We start from the raw sequence: 21,456 nt of genomic DNA, 5'->3' as shown, positions 1-21,456 counted from the left end.
TTTATGTGATGCTGAGGAATCGAACTCACGGCCTCGCTTGCGGGGCGAGCACTCTATCACTGAGCCACCTTTCTAGCTGTTAGTTTTTAGGGTAAGGAACGCACCCCTCAGGAAGGAACCCGTTCTGTGGTCTCAGAAGCAAAGACAGCACTTCTGCGTTTCTAAATACCATATTTCTGAGTTGCCTTCTTCAAGGTCTCCTGTTTCATTTCCCCTAAAACGTCTTTTATTTCTTTAATCTGAAGGAAGTCCTTGAAGGAATAGCTCCAGTATTTAAGTTTACTACTATTCCTCATTTCCCCCTAATCTTATCTGGTTTTAGGTTCAACCAATTAAGCATAAAAAATTTCGGCATATGGGGCTGGGAAGTTGGCTCAGTGGTAGAGCGCTTGCCTTGCATGCCTAAGGCCCTGGGTTCGATTCCTCAGCACCACATAAGCAAAAAGGAAAAAGCCGGAAGTGGCGCTGTGGCTCAAGTGGTAGAGTGCTAGCCTTGAGCTGAAGAGCTGAAGGACAGCGCCCAGGCCCAGAGTTCAGGCCCCACAACCGGACCCAAAAAAAAAAAAAAAAAAAAATTCGGCAAATTTTGATGTATAACTGTGAAGACTCAGGGTCTATGTTGAGGGGGCAGAATGATGCAAGCTCCAGCCTCGGGATTGTCTGAGGACTGTGTTTGGGATTAGGAAAGCTCTTAGGATGCCAGGCTAGAGAGGGAAAACGTTCTCTCTCCCTATCTCCAGACACATGTCACAGACACCTGAGAGCTGAGGAAGTGGCTCTTCTGCTTGCTTAAGCATAGATGAACAACTGGTCAAGCATTTTCCTGAGATTAGAGAAGTGGTTTGAGCTTGCTCTAAAATAGTTTAGATAATAATATACCTAGACATTGTCTCATAGGTCAAGTAAAAATGTATCTGTGGAAATTTTTTGTGTAAATGTTTTCTGACCAAATCTTGGCAAAGATTATGCTTGCTTGTCTTTAAATACCCACTAACAATAAAGCACAGCATGCAGTGGCAATTGCTGTTTGCACTCTGCATCCCCTGTGCCCTGGTGATTTCGTGACCCTTACCCAGGGACCCCAACACACTAGACGTTGACAATTGGACCCTGCATTGTTGAATTCAGGAAGGGATATTCAGGTAAGTACTTTTAATTACAGGGTGATGGGACAAGTTAGGTCTACTCCGTACTTACATATGCTTAAACATTTACTTGCTGCTTATGGTGTAAATATTTCTTCTTGTGACATAGAAATGTGTATTAATGTAGTTAGGGAATGGAATCCTTGGTTCCCCGATGAAGGAACTTTAGATGTTGATAATTGGAAACGAGTAAAGAATAATGTAGAAAGAGCTGTTCGAGAAGGGAAAAAGATTAGATTTTGGTCCATTTGGGCTATTTTACATACCCTTTTTAAAGCATTGAATGAGAAAAGATTAATAGCGGACTTAAAGAAAGAGGCCACTCCTTCTCTTGTAGATTTACAATTGGACTCTGAGGTTAAGGACCCAATAGATAAGGATGAATTGCAATTAACAGAGAAAAAAGAAGAGGTAAAAAAGGCTGAAAAGGAACAAACTGAAAGTGTAAATAAAATGTCTGAGCAAATGGAATTGATTTTTATCAAAATTACAACATATGGAATTGGAAATTAACAGAGTGAAAGGAGAACCTGAGAAAGTGAAAGTAAAGCAGCCTTCGGTTTCTCAGCTGGCCGATGCGAGCTTTACAGCGTCACTGCCTCACAAAACAGAGGGCGCAGACAGTGAGTTTGATGATGAAATGCCTATTTTTTCTTATCCTGTAATTCGACCACCCCCTATGAATGGTATAGCTCAACCAGCCAGATATGAAGGTGTTGCTGTTGATGATATTGGTAAACTTAAGAAGGCAGTGATGTTGTATGGTCCTCAGTCTCATTATGTTAAGAAATTGCTTAATGGGCTTGCTCAACATTACAATAATTTTGCTCCTGAGGATTGGAAGATGCTTTGTAGAGCCTTGCTTAAAGAACCTAAATACCTACAATGGCAAATGTGGTTTGCTGAGTTATGTACAGAAAGGGCTAGACAAAATGCACAGAGCAGTAACCCACGCCTACAGGTCATAACCTTTCCCATGTTAAGTGGAACAGAACTATATGCAGATGCTCATATGCAAGTGAACTCTCCTGAAGAGATTCATGAGCAGTTAAGAGACATAGGTATTGAGGCATGGGAAAGGATTCGACCGGTAGGAGAGCATTATGGCTCTTGGACTAAAGTAATTCAAAAACCTAATGATCCCTATGTTAAATTTTTATCACGATTAAAATTGACCTTGGAACGTACTATTGTGGGAGAGGCTGCAAGGCAACAACTGCTGCGCATGTTGGCTTATGAAAATGCTAATGAGGTCTGTAGATGAGCCCTATTGCCTATTAAAGAATCTGGGGATGTGAATACATATTTAAGGGTCTGCAAAGACATTACATCTGAATCCAGGCGTATGCAGGTGTTTGCTAAAACTATGGCCACTATTTGGCATGCTTTGCAAACAAAACCCTCTAAAGTGTTTTGGATGTGGTCAAATGGGACATATAAAGAAAAGTTGTAAAAAATCTACTGGAGTTAACAAGAGAGGACCAAAAATTTGCCCTAAATGTAAAAAAGGGGAGCACTGGGCAAGGGAATATAGATCAAAAATAGACAATAAAGGAATTCCTATAAAAGATGCTTTCCCTCTATATCTAAAGATTTTGGATTAATAATAGCACCTGAAAAAATACAAAAAGATACGGTGGTAAAATATTTAGGATATGTTGTTTCTAGACAAACAGTAGCACCTCAAAAAATGTCTTTACGACGTGATCAATTGCTTACGTTAAATGGTTTTCAAAAGCTATTAGGAGATATTAATTGGATGCGACCGGCCTTAGGAATTCCTACTTATCAATTACATAATTTGTTTTTATTGTTACAAGGGGAGCATGATTTACATAGCAAAAAAAAAAACTTTAAGGAGGCAAAAAAATTACAATTTGTAGAGCAAAAAATAAATGTTTTTACATCGATTAATGCTAAATCAACCCATAAATTTATATATTTTAGATACATGGAAATACCCAACAAAAATTTTAGGACAAAATGAGCTACCATTAAAATAGATTTATACACGGCATAGATTTACAAAAAATATTATGCCTTATGAACAACAGTTGGCAATTATTATTCAACAGGCCAGACAACGGGTATTTACCCTATCGGGGTATGATTTATTTGAAATTATTTTTCCTTTGCCAAAAGACCAAATAGAATATTTGTTAAACATGTCTAAAATGCTACAAATAGCATTCGTAAATTTTACTGGGCAATTTTCCTATCATTTTCCCAAAGGTAGATTGTGGGATTGCTTGCGTAAACAACAATTTGTCATTAATGATATAATTACCAAGGCCCCTATTCCCACTGCTCTTACCGTTTTTACAGATGGCTCCAAAACAAAAAGTGCTTATTGGACAACAAATAAATATTGGGTACAAACAACTACTTTAGCATCAGTTCAACAAAATGAACTTTTTGCTATTATTAAAGTGTTACAAGATTTTGTGGGAGATATTAATATTGTTACTGATTCTGCCTATGCTGTAGGAGTTGTGACTAATATAGTCACTGCTGTTACTTATTCATCTAAACCCCAGCTAAACCAATTGTTTGAACAATTACAAGCATTACTGCAACAACGTAATGCCAAAGTGTTTGTAACTCACATTAGGGCTCACTCTTCGTTACCTGGGTACCTTGTATATGGCAATAATCAGGTTGATAAATTAGTTAGTTTTGCTTCTGCTGAACAGGATCATGCTCATTTACATACAAATGCTGGCCATTTACATATGCATTATAAAATACCCTATTCTCAAGCTAAACAAATTATAAAAAGGTGTCCTATCTGCAGACCAATGCATTTGAGAGTTGTACCTGCTGGAGTAAATCCTCAAGGATTACAACCTAACAAGCTCTGGCAAATGGATATAACCCATGTGCAAGCCTTTGGCCGTTTTTCCTTTGTACATGTTACAATAGATACTTATTCTAAATTTGTTTGGGCTTCTGCCCTTACTGGAGAAACTGTTAACCATGTAATAGAATACTTATTGGAAGCTTTTGCCATTATGGGAGTGCCTGCCAAAATAAAGACTGATAATGGGCCAGCCTATAAAAGTATCAAATTTAAAAGATTTTGTAAACTTTATGATGTGGTACATATTACAGAAATAAAATATAACCCCCAAGGACAAGCCATTATTAAACGAGTTCATGGCACACTAAAACAACAAATTAAAAAATTAAAAAGGAGGAAAAGGTTGGATGAAGGTATGGATATTTTATGGTTTTCCATGTAAAATCCTAAAACAATTTTACATCAAGCTCTTTTTGTTCTTAATTTTTTAAACTTACCACAAGGAGATATTTTAACTAGAGCTGGGTGCCATTTTGAACAAATTTCTGAAAAACCTTATTTAAATGCTCCCGTATGGATTAAGATTGCATTGGATGCAGAATGACAACCAGGAACATTATTACATAAGGGGTGAGGGTATGGTTTTGTGTCTACACAGGATGGCAAACAATGCTGGCTTCCTGCATGATGGATACAGATGCAGCCCAGTGAGGACAACCCGGTATCCTGCAAGGAATCAGCCACCAGTTGAAAAAGAAAAAAACCCCGCTGCCCACCTGGGGGCAAGTTAAAAAGTTGACTGGAGAAGGACAAAAGATGTTACAACGTACTGGTAAACCTGTCACGGCTGAGAACTTGTTCCTGGCCATGTGTGCCCTGCTTACTGTAAACTTTGTCCATGCTAATGCTAATGTAAGTTATTGGGCCTTTGTTCCTAACCCTCCTTTATTGGAACCTGTTGTTTGGGGAGACATGGATATAACCCTCTATATTCTTCCTGCTATTTTATCTCCTCCTTAAAATAATTTGACATTTTATAATAAGGATGATGGTAGCTTTTTAAATTTTACTTACTATACTCATTCCTTGCCTGTTTGTTTGGGGCCTCCTCCTTGTTTAGTTATGAATTGACAACATTGGGTTTTACCTGGGAAACGCACTTCCAATTCGAGAACACAGCTACAGCGATTAACTAGTTGGTCCATTAATAATAGCTGGGAAAGTGTCACCTTTGATGGCAAGTTATCCTTACCTATGTGCCCTGATTTTACTTATATTGATTTAAAATATCAGCCTTTTGTGTGGCAAGAGTGCAGAGGAACATTTGGAAAAATGTTCAATAAATTCATTAATTGGGGACCTTTTGGACAGTTTATTAACACATGTTCAGAATGGAATATTACCAGATGTGATTTATCAAATGTTACTAGGATGCTGGATGCCATTAATGGATCGCTTACTGGAGCTCAATTGATGGCCTGGGGAGATGGAGGCATTGCAGATGCTCGATGGGCTTTCATGGCTGCACCTACTGCTGTTCAGACTCATCTTTGGATGGTCGCAGCAGCGCTGAAACCCGTGATGCTATCAAATGGATCATTTTTGGGGACGGCGAACTCTGCGTCCACTTATAATTTTACTTTGTATAAATCTTATAATGTAACTGCTTGTGTACCCCTGCCTTATGTATTTTTCGTGAGAAACTTTACGTTTTCTCCTACTATTTCTTGTTTCAATTGTCACCTGTATTCTTGTGTTAATTCCTCTCTTAATTTTAATGACAGTGATAGTATTATGATTTTACAACAAAGAACTTATATTTGGCTACCTGTTAAATTAGAAAGAGAATGTCCCAAAACCCTTTGGATAGTGTTTTTATTAAATTTTTTACCAAACTACTAAAATGTACAAAACATATGATTGGAGCCATTGTGGCTGTGATTTTAAGCTTAATTGCTATTACCACTGTTGCTGCGGTGTCTGAAATTGCCCTGCACACTTCCTTACAAACTAAACACTTTGTGGAAGAATGGCACCGGGATTCACATAAATTGTGGGTCTCACAGGTAGAAATTGATGCTCAATTACAAACACAGATTAATGTTCTTAAACAGACAGTGGGATGGTTAGGAAAAAGGTTATTGGTTGTGGAAAAACAGTTATTGTTAAAATGTGATTGGAATTCGACTACCTTTTGCATTACTAATGTAAAATATAATGAATCTATACATGATTGTAATGTAATACAGCAGTATTTATCTGGAAATTCTACTGCTGCTCAATTGATTGCTCAGTTACGATTTAATGTACATGATATTTTTGGTAAACAATTTGCAAATGATGATGATTCTAATATTGCTGATACATTTATTAAACAGTTGGAAGGGTTGGATCAAAAAGGAATACTACAGGGGCTGGGAAGGTGGCTCAGTGGTAGAGCGCTTGCCTTGCAAGCCTGAGGCCCTGGGTTCGATTCCTCAGCACCATATAAGCAAAAAGAAAAAAAGCCGGAAGTGGCGCTGTGACTCAAGTGGTGGAGCGCTAGCCTTGAGCTGAAGAGCTGAGGGACAGCGCCCAGGCCCAGAGTTCAGGCCCCACAACTGGACCCAAAAAAAAAAAAAAAAGGAATACTACAAAGCATTTCACATACTGCTAGTAGTATGGGAATTATGATTGTTATTATTCTGTTTGTGCTTGTGCTGTTATATTTGATTTTTATGAAACCAATGCAAGTTTCTATGATAACCCTGTGGAAAGCTTTACTTTTAAAACAAAAGAAAAAAGAAGGAAATTGTGAAGACTCAGGGTCTATGTTGAGGGGGCAGAATGATGTAGGCTCCAGCCTCGGGATTATCTGAGGACTGTGTTTGGGATTAGGAAAGCTCTTGGGATGCCAGGCTAGAGAGGGAAAACGTTCTCTCTCCCTATCTCCAGACACATGTCACAGACACCTGAGAGCTGAGGAAGTGGCTCTTCTGCTTGCTTAAGCATAGATGAACAACTGGTCAAGCATTTTCCTGAGATTAGAGAAGTGGTTTGAGCTTGCTCTAAGTTTAGATAATAATATACCTAGACATTGTCTCATAGGTCAAGTAAAAATGTATCTGTGGAAATTTTTTGTGTAAATGTTTTCTGACCAAATCTTGGCAAAGATTATGCTTGCTTGTCTTTAAATACTCACTAACAATAAAGCACAGCATGCAGTGGCAATTGCTGTTTGCACTCTGCATCCCTTGTGCCCTGGTGATTTCGTGACCCTTACCCAGGGACCCCAACACACTAGACGTTGACATATAACCAGTTTACTAAATGCCATATCTATTTCTCACCACTGAGATACATGTAGCATATCTGGGAAGAAACAAAGTCTGAAAATGTGTGAGAACTTTTTTTGAAAATCATACTTTTCATAGCACATAAAACATGGAGCTAGGAAGGTTGCTCAGTGGTAGTTTACCTCATATGCATGAGGCCCTGGGTTCCATTCCTCAGCACCACATAAGCAGAAAAAGCTGGAAAGTGGCTCTATGGCTCAAATGGTAGAGCAGCTAGCCTTGAGCTGAAGAGCTGAAGGACAGCGCCCAGGCCCAGAATTCAGGCCCTAGGACCAGAAAACAAAACAAAACAAAACAAAAACACCCAAAAAACAAAAACACCTGAAAGTAATAAAGTTAGCATGTGTTAAAATATGAGGAAAAACAACCATATTTTGCAAATATATGCATAATCTGTGTTTTACAATTTTGGAGAAAGGGTGAATGGCTCAGTATTTTCTGTTTATCAAGAAAATGTTTTTTGCCAGTCCTGGGGCTTGAACTCTGGGCCTAGGCTCTGTCCCTGAGCTTTTGATCAAAATTAGTGCTCTACCACTTGAGCCACAGTACCATTTCTGGCTTTTTTGGGGGGGGTCCGGTCGTGGGGCCTGAACTCTGGGCCTGGGCGCTGTCCCTCAGCTCTTCAGCTCAAGGCTAGGACTCTACCACTTGAGCCACAGCACCACTTCTGGCTTTTTTCTTTTTGCTTATGTGGTGCTGAGGAATCGAACCCAGGGTCTCAGGCATGCAAGGCAAGCGCTCTGCCACTGAGCCACCTTCCCAGCCCCACTTCCGGCTTTTTCTGAGTACTTATTGGAGCTAAGATTCTCACAGACTTTCCTGCCCAGGCTGGCTTCAAAACTGCAATCCTCATATATCAGCCTCCTAAGTAGCTAGGATTACAGGTGTGAGCCACTGGTGCCCGGCTATTTATTTATTTTTTTATCTTGTCTTATTATTTTACTTTGAAAGGGTCATCATGGATTTGTTTTAGCGAAGCCACAGCAATGAGAAATGAGCACCAGCCACTGGCTTGCACTCAAAACAGGAGAATTATACATACTCCCAACAGAGTAAACAGTGAAATGAGACAAGAGGTCTCTGGACCTTGGAGCAAATGGCTTTGATGAATTTTTTGGAGTTTTTTCTTTTGTCTCCAAGATGCACTTTCTTTCCTTACCAGAGCACTGTGGAAAAAAAAAAAAGCCAGGCACCAGTAGCTCATACCAGTAACCCTAGCTACTCAGGAGCCTGAGATCTGAAGATCTCAGCTTGAAGCCAGCATCAGCAACAAGGTCCAGGAAACTCATCTCTAGTTAACCAGCACAAAGCCAGAGGTGGAGCTGTGGTTCAGGTGGCAGAGTGTTACTAGCCTAGAGCAAAAAAGCTCAGGTAAGGTGCCCAGGCCCTGAGTTCAAATCTCAGGACCTGCTCACTCTCACACACTCTTCTCTCCCCCCACCCCCCTCTCTCTCTCTCTCTCTCTCCCCCACTCCCTCCCTTTTCTCCCTCTCTTTCCCTCTCTCTTGTCTCCCCCCCACCCCGAATTCACCTGAGGATTGTTTCCTCACTATCTTGTCTGAGTAAATCCAATTCCTATCTGCCATGACTTGGGTCATTTCTACATAGCACTGTGGAATTGAGACCCAATTTCCAGCTCTCACAGCTGTCCCAGCAAGCTGACCACCCCCATGCCCACTTACCTTGCTCCACACAGAATTCTTTCTCTGAATGACTTTCTTAAGTTAGTTTGGAAATACTCATCTCCCTTACTTCCCACCCACCATCTTTGGAAGAAATTAATAGAAAGCTACACTTCTTCCCGTGTCTCTTTGCCAATGAAATTATTGTCTTCCCAAGTGGAATGCATTCTTGAATTTTAAGAGGTAGGCATAGAGTTACATGTTCATTTATCTAACTGATATTTATTGGACAGGAAAGAGCAGCCACTTCCTACACATTTAAAGTATTTCAGTGAACAAAAGATGAGGCATCCCCTACCCTCTTTTAGTGTCTCCATTTAGTGGAAGGAGACAGTAAAATGACAGAATCATTTATAAACACATATAATCCTTTGAACAATGATTCAGTGATAGAAACTATACATATGTATATATAAACACACACATACACAAGTTCAGGTTTGTGCACATTACAGGACAGTAACTGAAGTTACTGTGTAGAAGGAACATTTTTCTCTCTGTGTGTGCTGGTACCACGGCTTGAACTCAAGGCTTGGGAGCTCTCCCTTTGCTTTTTTTTTGCTTTCAGTTCACTGCTGGAGCTGCAGCTCCACTTCAGCTTTTGAGTGGTTAAATGGAAATAAGAATTTTATGGACTTTGTTGCCCAGACTGGCTTTGAGCCTCAATCCTCAGACCTCAGCTTCCTGAGTATCTGAGATTATTGTTCTGAACACCCCCCCCCATGCTCCAGGGAGGAAGATTTTTGAGTCTGCTTTTTTGGTGGTGAAACACTTGTGGGTCCGATGTGTTTGGTGAATCCTCAGGTGGCAATGGTATGTGGATGACTGGCGGTAACTTCTCTGGCAAAGGGAGCAGGTGTAGGGCTTCTCCCCAGTGTGGATCCGTTCATGAGCCTGCAGGTTGGTCCTGTGGCTGAAGGACTTTTCACATCTGCTGCACACAAACGGCTTCTTTGTTGTGTGAATTATCTGATGCACTCGTCGTAGGTCTGATGCCTGGTAGAAACCTTTGTGACACTTGGCGCAGAGAAATGGCCTCTCGTTCCTGTGCCTTTTTTGGTGGGCCAGAAAGCGAGAGAGATATGTGAATGTTTTGGAACATTCCTTACACTGGTACACTTTCTGAACGTGGGAGGATCTTCCTTGGTGTTTGTCATTGCTCTGGTGAGTAGGGTTGAGCTCAGGGAAGGACCTGACTGACATGGAGAAAAACTCTAGTTGCCCCTCCGAAGGGCCATCTTGATCATTTGGTCTCTTCAGGAACTCTTCTTGGGACCCAGAGGCTCTTCTGGGGTCCCCACAAGAAACCCTTCTTCATCTGTCCTAGAGCCATTTTCTTTCTGGAAAATATAGAGGGGAGCTGTGTGATTCCCTTGACCAGTAGTAAGACTGTCATCTGCTTGGGTGGTTTTCCAGCCATTTCTGTAACCAGCTTCATTTCCTGTGGAAATAAGTTAATGCCATGAAAGTGTGCCCTAGAAAAGGTGGCCCAGGAGTTCCTGCCAGTCACCTGACCTACCTGCTCCCAAGGCTGGGTCTGAGGCAGTCCCAGAGAACATCCCTGCAGTCCCTCCTGTTGGGGTTTCTGCTAACATCTGTTTGAAATGAAAGATGACTTCTCTTAAGGGCATGTGCTCAGAGAAAAGGGCTTCTCGGCCCTGCATGTGGACATGGACCTGTAAAAAAATAAAAATAAAAAAAAGATGCTTTTTCATCTGACAACCTACCCTCAGTGAGCTTTTCCACAATCTCATCTAGGCACTGGGCACTGTGTCTTTCCCAGTTCTCTCTGATGGTGCTGCTCTCACAAGATTTCATGTTGTCAAGTCATAAAGACACCCAATTAGCAAATATTAGATCATTGGTGAGGCAGAATGTTTTGTTTTGTTTTGTTTTTGGGTCTGGTCGTGGGGCCTGAACTCTGGGCCTGGGCACTGTCCCTCAGCTCTTCAGCTCAAGGATAGTGCTCTACCACTTGAGCCACAGTGCCACTTCCAGCTTTTTTTTTCCTTTTTGCTTATGTGGTGCTGAGGAATCGAACCCATGGCCTCTGGCATGCAAGGCAAGCGCTCTACCACTGAGCCAACTTCCCAGCCCTGGTGAGGCAGAATGTAAGTGTGGTTTCTTGTGGGCTTTTGGCCACAATTATTGTCATATGTTTTTTGATATAACCATATGTTTGACTTAGCACAGAACACATGGCCAGCAGCCTAAAACTCAGACCTGAATGAAACACACCTGTAGAGCACATGGGCGGCAAAGATGGCGCTGAGAGGGGGTTGAGTGGGCAGAGCCCAATTTACTGTAGAGCACATGGGCAGCCAAGATGGCGCTGGGAGAGAGTAGAGTGGGCAGAGCCCAATTTGCCTTCTGATCAGTGCCTAACCAGCCCGTGAAGGCTTAGGTGCATGATAGGGTGTGATCTTGACAGTGATTGGTTCCTCTTCCTCCCTTGCCATGCCATCTGCCTTTCTTGGCTTTAAAAAAGGCTGCTCTCTGTTAATAAAGGAGTGTTTTCTTTTTTTTGTCGGTCGTGGGGCTTGAACTCTGGGCGCTGTCCCTCAGCTCTTCAGCTCAAGGCGAGCACTCTACCGCTTGAGCCACAGCGCCACTTCCGGTTTTCTGGTGATTTATTGGAGATAGGAGTCTCACGGTCTCTCCTGCCCGGGCTGGCTTTGAACTGTGATCCTCAGATCTCAGCCTCCTGAGTAGCTAGGATTACAGGCGTGAGCCACCAGCGCCCAGCTTAAAGGAGTGTTTTCTACCTGGATTTGGATTTGGCTCCCCGCTGTGTCTGATTGTCTCCGGGGCTGAGGGAGGCTGGGGAAGGGGGGGGGGGGAGGAGGGGACGAAGACCCAACACACACCCAGCACATAAACTATTTGAGCCCACCAGGTGGCTCAAATGTTCTGCTACCTTGCATTGTCTGTAAAGGACCAAGAATGTGTCATGGGACCAGGAATTTTGCAACCGTGGAATCTGATAATAAGGATCCACTGTAGTATCTGTTATGTTTGTCCTGATCAGTAAAATTATATTGTGACTCTTTGAAGAATCAGTTCTTATCAAAGCCTTCCTTCTTCATTCCTGAAGTCTCTCTCTGCCTACATGCTAATCTCTGAGACAGGTCCTCTTGCCTCTACCCTACTTGAAGGTGATGAACTCCATCAAGCAAGCAACTGGTCATTGGCTCCAATGTGTCCTGCAGGATAAAGATTTCAGACCTTTCTGCCTTTTTCCTGCTAACTTGGAGCACTGGAAATCTTCCATGGCCGGAAGCATGCGGACTTATATAAAGCTTCTCTATGTCCAGGCAAGTTCTGGACTTCCCTCCATCCCTTAGCCCAGATCAGAACTCGGCACTCACTAAGTCAGGTGTCTTCACACAGTCATCTGTCAGCACTTCCAGTAGTTTCTCTAGGCTTCTGCCACTGGACTCCCATTTCTCTTTCAAGTCAGTCTTGTCTTTGCAGTATCCACTAATAATGAACTGATCCAGAACCAGCTGGGAGATAATTTCCTCCTTCCTGTGTTTTTCTGGTTGCAGCCATGAATGAAAAAGCTGATAGAGTCTTTGCAGCTCCTGCCTTGCACCCAAGTTGCTGCTGTGTTGAGGAAACTTGAGCTGACTGCTGGAGAACACAGAGACCTCTTCCTTCTTGACAGTGGAGGCATGGGTTGGGTTAAACTCAAGATTTCCAAATGCGAGATTATCCAGAGATGGCTCATGTTGAAAGGATTGTTGGAGGCTTAGAGTCATTCTTAGAAGAGTTGTTGGAAAGATTCTACTTTAAGCAAGTACTTCTCACTGTCTGGTGTCTCTGGGGATCAGTTTCAACAATTGGTAGGTTTTTAAAGGTTGGGATCTGGAAGTAGGAGAGATATATAATTAGGCAAATCAAGCAACTGGGACTTGAATGCAAGGCTTTGCACCCTCACTGGGCTTTTTCTAATCAAGGCTAGCATTCTACCATTTGAGTCACAGTGCCACATCTGCCTTTTTGCTTGTTAATTACAGATAAGAGACTCCACAAACTTTTCTGCTGGCCTTAAACCTCGATGCTCAGCTCTCAGCCTCCTGAGTAGCTAGGATGACAGGTGTGAACCCAACTTTTTTCTCATGTTATATATTGTTAACATTTCATGTTTTGTACTTTTTTTTTTTTTTTTTTTTGGGTCCGGTTGTGGGGCCTGAACTCTGGGCCTGGGCGCTGTCCCTCAGCTCTTCAGCTCAAGGCTAGTACTCTACCACTTGAGCCACAGCGCCACTTCCGGCTTTTTTCTTATGTGGTGCTGAGGAATCGAACCCAGGGCCTTGAGCATGCAAGGCAAGTGCTCTACCACTGAGCCACCTTCCCAGCCCCGTTTTGTACTTTTTTAAAAGAAACCTTTATTTTCTTGTCTCCTAAACCCTGCTTTCATTATTTGTGAGTTCACATCGTTAGGGGTGGGGGGAAGGTGGGGGAACCACCTTTCTTTTCTTTTCTTTCTTCTCCGGGCCTGGGCACTGTCCCTCAGCTCTTCAGCTCAAGGCTAGCACTCTATCACTTGAGCCACAGCGCCATTTCCAGCTTTTTCTGCTTATGTGGTACTGAGGAATCGAACCCAGGGCCTCATGCATGCAAGGCAAGCACTCTACCACTGGGCCATCTTCCCAGCCCTCATGTTTTGTACTTTTAAAACAGCAAAGTTCATGCTGTAAAAATTAGAAAAGAAAGAGGATGTTTGTTAGGAGGGATACATAAACACTTAAATATCTGATCCATTTCTGAGTTCAAGTCATTTCATTTTGCATTACATAGCCACCATGATGTCATGAATTAATGAGTCAAACATTACTCCCTTAAGCCCTCCTCTGTGAAGGCCTGGGAACCCTGCTCCGCGGTAGAGTACCCACCTAGTAAGGGCAAGGCCTGGGTTCAGTCCTCAAGACCTCAAAACAGAACACAGAAACAACACAACCAACTTCTTAGGTGGGCATTGAATGTGCTCTGCCTTTCCCTAGTCTGTTTACCATGGAGCTTCTGGTCTCTGGGTTTACGATGTCGCTTTGCTCCTGCCACGCTTAGGGCCCAGTGCTCTCCTGACTTGCCAGCCCCAGGGGGAAGTACCGAGTTCCTCCTTGAGCTACAAGGATTTTCTGGGCCCGATTCCAAATCTCTCCAGCCCCATCTTGGGTTTCAGGCTTGGTGTTGAGGTCTGGTCTGGGCTCTCTCTGTGTCTCTCTCTATGAGACTTGTGCCACCTTCATCTGGGCCTCACAGAAACTCTCTTCCTCAAACCCCTTCTACTCCCTAACCTGACCCTTCCCCCACACCCCCACACTTAGCAGACAGTCTGCCACGTCCATAGGGAGAAAGCTGCTTTGAGGACAGTGGATCCAAAGCCCTGTTCCCCGAGGTTCTGCTCTCAAATCTGGTGTTAGACGTGTAAGCCAGGTGTGCCACCACCCATAGGGTCCCTGTCTGTGGCAAGGGGCCTTGAATCTCTAAAGACACAGCTGCCAGCGTCACCGCAGGACCTGAGTTAACACACACAAAGCACTGAGGCAACCAATGGCTACTGAACACCCAACACTCCCTCCCACCCCACCCAAGGCCAGCCACGGCCTCAGAATAGTAAATGGAAAATGACAAATAGAAATAATTTGTCATTTTAAACAGTGTGGCATTCTGGGCAATGGAAAATCCCTGCTGGCCTCTCCTTTTTGAAGTCCAGGACATCTGTGCCGCCCCCCCCCCCCCCCCCGCCCCATGTTTATGTGCAAGCCAACATCATGCAGGTCATGCAAGAAACTGCTCAGTTATCAACCAAGCAGTATCGCAGGCAATTCTCACATAAATAGTGAACCCAAAGTGCAAGAGTGGCAACTCAGGTATATTGCATGTGCCAAAGAAAGCCATAAACTGCCAGCCCAGGCAGGAAAGTGTGAGACTTTTTTTTTTTTTGGGTCTGGTCGTAGGGTCTGAACTCTGGGCCTGGGTGCTGTCCCTCAGCTCTTCAGCTCAAGGCTAGCGCTCTACCACTTGAGCCACAGCGCCACTTCCGGCTTTTTTTCTTTTTGCTTATGTGGTGCTGAGGAATCGAACCCAGGGCCTCAGGCATGCAAGGCAAGCGCTCTACCACTGAGCCACCCTCCCAGCCCAAGTGTGAGACTTTTATCTCCAATTAGCCACCAAAGAAGCTGGAAATGGAGATGAAGCTAAAGTGGTAGAGAGCCAGCCTTGTGGGGAAAAAGCTCAGGGACAGCACCCTGCCCCTCAGTTCAAGCCAGCGAGGGGATGGATAGATGGATGGATAGACAGACAGACAGACAGACAGACAGACAGATAGATAGATAGATAGATAGAACATACTTGATGCCTCAGACCGGCTCTGTCAGGACGACGGAGGACACCTAGTGGAGGAACTGGAATAGGTGGGGAGATGGCAAACAGACAACTCACACACAAGAAAGAGGCTTTGTCGGGACGACGGAGGACACCTAGTGGAGGTAACTGGAATAGGTGGGGAGATGGCAAACAGACAACTCACACACAAGAGGAGTGAATGCTGAGTGCGATTTATTGCAGAGGATAACAAGCTTTTATAGTGAAAGTCTCCATGATAAAGGGCAAAATTTTACACAATCTTGCTGCAAGACTTCGTTCTTGGGTGGTCACCAGCTGGTCGCCTGATCTTGTTTTTTGGATGACAAGTTATGACGATAGGCACTTGTTCCAGGCTTTACCTCTATTTTTAAGAAATACAATTTTTTTCGATGTTTATCACCTATTAACCACTAACCAGAGCATATGGGCAAGGTGCTGAACAGAAAGGCATGAACTCTAGTACTTCATAGTTACTTTTGTTTAGTTTTATACTTTATAAGTTTCAAATCTTTTCTAAGCAATTGTGCTTCTTTGCCATTCTTTAGAGGGTCCCCAATTTGTGGCCCAAAATCATGATATTCAGTATACTTAGTTAAATCTGGCCATATATCAAATTTAAGCTCATAGTGTCTTTTCTGTAACCCTTTCACATAATCGTTTACTCTTCTCCTTAGAGGCCTTAACTGTCTCATAAGATCTTTCTTGTTCGTTCTTTAATAGTAAGCACCAAGGAGGCCTAGATCTAGCAAGTCTCTCAGTAAATGAAAGAGAGTAACAGGAAGTTCTTTCTCCTAAGTAGTTTTCCCAACGATTGCCATCCTTATCATACACACCTGTAAAAGGCTATGGATCTGGGGGAAGTCTTTGGGGTCCTCTAGATAATGGAGGATCCTACCATTTTCCTCTGATAAGCCATTGCCACCTTTCATCTACCAACCTTTTAAGAATCTTATTTAGCTTTTGGTCTAAATATCCCTCTACATCTTTCTTATCTACAGGATATCTATATGAACCTATTGTATATACTTTAGGATTAAAGGAAAGTCTCCAATAGCCATACACTCTTTCTGCTCTAGCTGTGCCTACAGCTTCTTGTAAATCTCTTACAAACAATTCCTTCTGCTGAAGTGACGTCATGAAACCCCCAATACTTTTATATTTACTTATGACTTGTCTACTAGCCTCCATAAGAGGGGCTTTCAGGGTAGCACTTAACTCTGGTGAGTTAGTCATATTCTCAAGACACTCATCAGATGTTGGAGTCATCAACACTTCCAAGAAAGAGCCTTGAATAAGGGAAGGTTGAGCATGAGTAAGTACAATAAGCAGCAGGAACAGTAAAAGATTAATAGGCACTCCTGTACAGTGAAGAAAAGAAAAACAGCAACACATCTTTCCCAGGGGCTTGCCAGCCTTTCCAGGAGGTAGGCCTCTTTGAAGCCCCATTCTCTGAGGTAGACTTCGGTGAAGTCCCATGCTAAGCAGACTCCACCGGAGTAGGCGTGGCAACTTGACTCAATAACAGATGCTTAATCTGAGAATGCTAAGGTCTTTAGTAAGAGCAGAACACAGTAGCTTATAATCCTATCTATTTGCTAGTTAGGAAGGATTTTAAGTTCCAGGCTAGAACTTAAAATCCTGTCTTGAAAATAAAAACAAAAGGATTGGGGCTGCAGCTCAGTGGTAGAGAGCTCTTCTAGCAAGGGTGAGGAAGGCCTGAGTTCAGTCTCCAGTCCTGGAGGGGCAGAGAGAGGCGAAGTACCATTCTTGTTTCAGGCATCCATAGAGCATCTCAGACTGTCCACCGTGCATAAGATGGTATAGCTGTAATTGATACTTGGTTTTAAATTTCAACAACTACCCCAACTCCAATCTATTGACCAACACTTTTGTAAGAGGTAACACAAATGAACGACCAGAAGCATAACAGTAATTAACAAGATATACCAGAACATTAACAGGAGTCACCTGAACATTACAAGATGCACCAGAACTAAATTAACAAGACTCACCCCAAATATTAAGACTCATCTAGAAGACAGGCCAGGCCTTTACACATGAACCCCAGCATCAAGACATTTGAGTCAGAATAGTTTTATCAAAAAAAAACAAGAAATACTTCTAGGAAACCCCACTCTCTAGGTAATCAGAAATTTTCCTCAACAATACCCCCATACCTGTGCATGCACACTCCAACATACAATGTGGCTGATTTTCCTTTCATTCATGAAGCTCACCTCAGAGGAACTTCAGAGTGATAGGCTGCATGATGAGCTTCCTCGCTAGCTCTTTGCTCTGCATTAATCTAAAGTTCTTCCTAAACCTCTTTCCTCTTATAGGATCTTTTATAGGGCTAGATTAGTGGATTGGCTGTGTGTGAGCCACACCTGTAATCCCAGGACTGTGGACAAGGCCCGCATAGGCTAAGACTCAGTCTTACAGAACAAAACAAACAAAAAACCATGCTCTAGGATTGAATTACCCTTGGAATTTTTGTAGTCATGGGGCTTGAACTCAGGGACTAGGCCCTGTCCTTGAGCTCTTTTGCTCAAGGCTAGTGCTCTACTACTCTGAGCCACAGCACAGTTCTGATTTTTTGGTGATTAATTGGAGCCTTATAGGCTTTTCTGCTCAGGCTGGCTTTGAACCTCAATTCTCAGATCCCAGCCTCCTGAGTGGCTAGGATTATAGGCATGCATGCACCAATGGTGCCCAGATACTCACTCTTGGAATCTTTTTTTTTTTTTTTGCTAGTCCTGGGGCTTGATCTCAGGGCCTGGGCACTGTCCCTGAAGCTTCTTTTGTTCAAGGCTAGCACTCTACCACTTGAGCCACAGTGCCACTTCTGACTTTTTCTGTTTATGTGGTACTGAGGAATCACAGGGCTTTCTGCATGCTAGGCGAGCACTGTACCTCTGAGCCACATTCTGAGTCCCTACTCTTGGACTCAATCCAACCAGAGTTCCAGATTTCCTATATATATATTTGGTGCTAGTCCTGGAGCTTGAACTCAAGGCCTAGGTGCTGTGCTTGAAGTTTTGTTTTGTTTTTTTTCTCAAATAGTCACAGCTCCACTTTGGCATTTTGCTAGCTAATTAGAGATAAAGTTTCATGGGCTTTCTTGCCCAGGCTGGCTTTGAACAGTGATCCTCAGAGCTCAGACTCCTAAGTAGCTAGCATGACAGGTGTGAGCCTCTTGTGTCCGGCCAGATTTCCAGTACTAAGAGGTCACCCCTAGGTATCAGGAGACCACGAACACATTTCCATATTCTTATTAAGAGAGAATATTAAGATCAGCACTAGGCTGGGTGCCTGTTATTCACAACTCATGGGCAGCCGTGGTAGAAATGGGATGGAATATTCCTAGCATCTTTTTTCCCACCCTGTGCCCACTAATCTCATTTTGACATTGATTTACCACAGGAAAGCCATCAACCCATCAAACCATGTTATTGAGTTGTCACTATAGAGAATATCTGAGCAGCCAGGTGCTTGTGGCTCACACCTGTAATCCCAGCTATTCAGGAGGCTCAGACCTGAGGATTGAGTTTGAAGCCAGCCTGGGGAGAAAAGTACCCGTGAGACTCATCTCCAATAAACCACTCAAAAACTGGAAGTGGTACTGTGGCTCAAGTGGTAGAACTAGCCTTGAGCACAAAGAGGCTCAGGGATAGTGCCCAGGCCAAGTTCAAGCTCCACAACCAACAAAAATAAAATAATAATATATGAGAGAGAAAGAGGGAGAGGGAGAGGGAGAGGGAGAAGGAGAGGGAGAGGGAGTAGAGAATGGTAGCAATACAGATTAAACTTAGAAGTGTGGTGGTTGGGCACCGGTGGCTCACACCTATAATCCTAGCTACTCAGAAGGCTGAGATCTTGAGGATCACAGTTCAAAGCCAGCCTGGGCAGGAAAGTCCATGAGACTCTATCTCCAATTAACCACCAGAAAACCAGAAGTGATGCCGTGGCTCAAGTGGTAGAGCGATCACCTTGAGCTGAAGAGATAAGGGACAGTACCCAGGCCCAGATTCAAGCCCCATGAGGGACCAAAAAAAAAAAAAAAAAAAAAGGTATGATATGTAAGTGGGTCAAAAATGTGCTATTTATTAAGAGAAAAAACAAGAAAATGAGCTATTTGTTAATGAAAGGGAACAATATAATTCACAAGGAACAGACAAAAATATATGAGCAGACATTTTTACCAGACACACAATGACAAATACATGTGAAAGCAGCCAACATCACAATCCTGACAGTAATATAGAATTATATCAATAAGACCAAATCCTAAGAGGCAGATGATACAGATGTTGGTAAGGATATGGAGGTAGCATTCTTGCTGAGTAAGTGAAAGGAAATAACCACATTGGTTCCCAGTTTGGCAGTTTCTTCCTCAGGTAACATTTACCTGTGTCTCAGGTATTGCACTTCGATTGTTAACACAAAGGAAGGCAAACTCTATTGCACACATTTGCAGCAGCTATACTTGGAGTTACTCCAAACCAGAGACAACCCAAATGCCCACAGATGAGAGAGATGCGTGGTTCAACAACTTGTCTGTCCACAGAAAACAAACTGCTCAGCAATAAAATGAACAGTGCAGGTAAGAATCTTTAAAGAATCTCAAAACAAAGCTGGGCGCCAGTGGTTCATGCCTGTCATCCTAGCTACTCAGGAGGCTGAGATCTGAGGACCCGTGTTTCAAAGCCAGCCGAGCTAGGGAACTTCATGAAACTCTTATCTCCAATAAACCACTCAGAAAACTGGAAGTAGTGCTGTGGTTCAAGTGGTAGAGTGCTCACCTTGAGCTGAAGAGCTGAGGGACAGCACCCAGGCCCAGAGTTCAAGCCCCATGACCAACACACACACACATACAACTCAACACAAGTAGGTTCTCATAATAAATTAGGAAAAAATAAACACTTGGTGAAATAAATTGTCTAAAATCCCAGGAATACAGTCTGTTACATAAATGAATGTAAACCAGTGATTGCCTGAAGGCCAGGAATGTGAGAGAAAGACTAGAGAAGGACGTGAACTACCAATGTGTTCATTGTCTTAATGAGCTTAGTAATACTAGGAAACCTAGCAATATTAACTCCGTGTCTTTATTGATGCCTCTGACTGAGTGGCAGCACGTGAGGTTCCTTCCCACTCAGGATGAAGGCTGGGTCACAAGGCTACATCACTGAAGAAGGGATCTCTCCTCTACGTTTCCCTTCCTGGCCTGTCAGGCAGCTGGTGATCCTCAGATCTCAGCCTTCAATAGACCTCTAGTAAGATTTCTGGAATGGAATACACAAAACTTTTAGCTTTTTTTTTTTTTGTTTGGTCGGTCGTGGGGCTTGAACTCTGGGCCTGGGGGCTGTCCCTCAGCTCTTCAGCTCAAGGCGAGCGCTCTACCACTTGAGCTACAGCGCCACTTCCGGTTTTCTGGTGGTTTATTGGAGATAGGAGTCTCATGGTCTCTCCTGCCCAGGCTGGCTTTGAACCGTGATCCTCAGATCTCAGCCTCCTGAGTAGCTAGGATTACAGGCATGAGCCACCAGCGCCCGGCTTTAGCTTAATTTTTTTGACAATGATCTCTACAGAACATCCCATCGCTGGAGATGCTGAGAGCTTTTGCCCACATTGGTCTTGTGCAGTCACATTTTACAAGGTACACATGTCCTCTAATTCTGAAGTTTCCCCTCCTCCCCATCAATGAGGTGTTTCTGTACCAACTGTAGCTCTCTCTGGCGGCTGTAATCTTACATGATGAATCTGTACTGAGCCATGGGTATTGGTACTCAGTACCTATGCAGGACCTCAAGCAAAGAAGCATGAGGAACCAGCTCATGGTTCCTCAAAGCCCTGGTCCTCACAATGTCCTGCTTCTTTAAGGTGCCCCAGAGCCCACAAAAGATTCTGGCTCTGATTCACCACTCAGGGCCATCAGAGCCTGCAGTCATTCCCAGGGGGACCAGGGCTACACACTCCCACTGTATCACTGTCTCTGAGACAGAAGTTACCTGGGTCTCCTGCCCCCAACACTGAATGCCACTTGTTATGCGATGCTGGCAGGGCCCAGTTCTGTTCTCAAGCCATTTCACAGCGAACAGAATCCCAAGATCACAGACAGG

The 21,456-nt window shown here is 43.3% G+C and overlaps 1 protein-coding gene and 1 long non-coding RNA gene across 2 annotated transcripts; one reads left to right on the top strand and one right to left on the bottom strand.

The window, feature by feature from the left end:
* The first annotated feature begins 21 nt into the window (after positions 1–21).
* Positions 22–7,174, top strand: LOC138812707 (uncharacterized). Its single transcript, XR_011367624.1, has 2 exons — positions 22–1,142; positions 4,604–7,174. It is a non-coding gene; the product is annotated as an uncharacterized lncRNA (long non-coding RNA).
* A 2,299-nt stretch (positions 7,175–9,473) lies between these two features.
* On the bottom strand, positions 9,474–12,821 carry Zscan4 (zinc finger and SCAN domain containing 4). Its single transcript, XM_070000811.1, is given in 4 exon segments — positions 9,474–10,226; positions 10,229–10,403; positions 10,482–10,638; positions 12,331–12,821. Coding segments are annotated over 4 exon segments (1,320 nt in total). The 5' UTR covers positions 12,724–12,821; the 3' UTR covers positions 9,474–9,631.
* Between the last annotated feature and the right edge of the window lie 8,635 nt (positions 12,822–21,456).

This window comes from Dipodomys merriami, unplaced genomic scaffold, assembly GCF_024711535.1.
Source record: "Dipodomys merriami isolate MVZ:Mamm:240054 unplaced genomic scaffold, mDipMer1.0.p SCAF_57, whole genome shotgun sequence".
Lineage (NCBI taxonomy): Eukaryota > Metazoa > Chordata > Mammalia > Rodentia > Heteromyidae > Dipodomys > Dipodomys merriami.
Note: the sequence above shows the minus strand (reverse complement) of the source record. Positions and strands in the feature narration are given on the sequence as shown.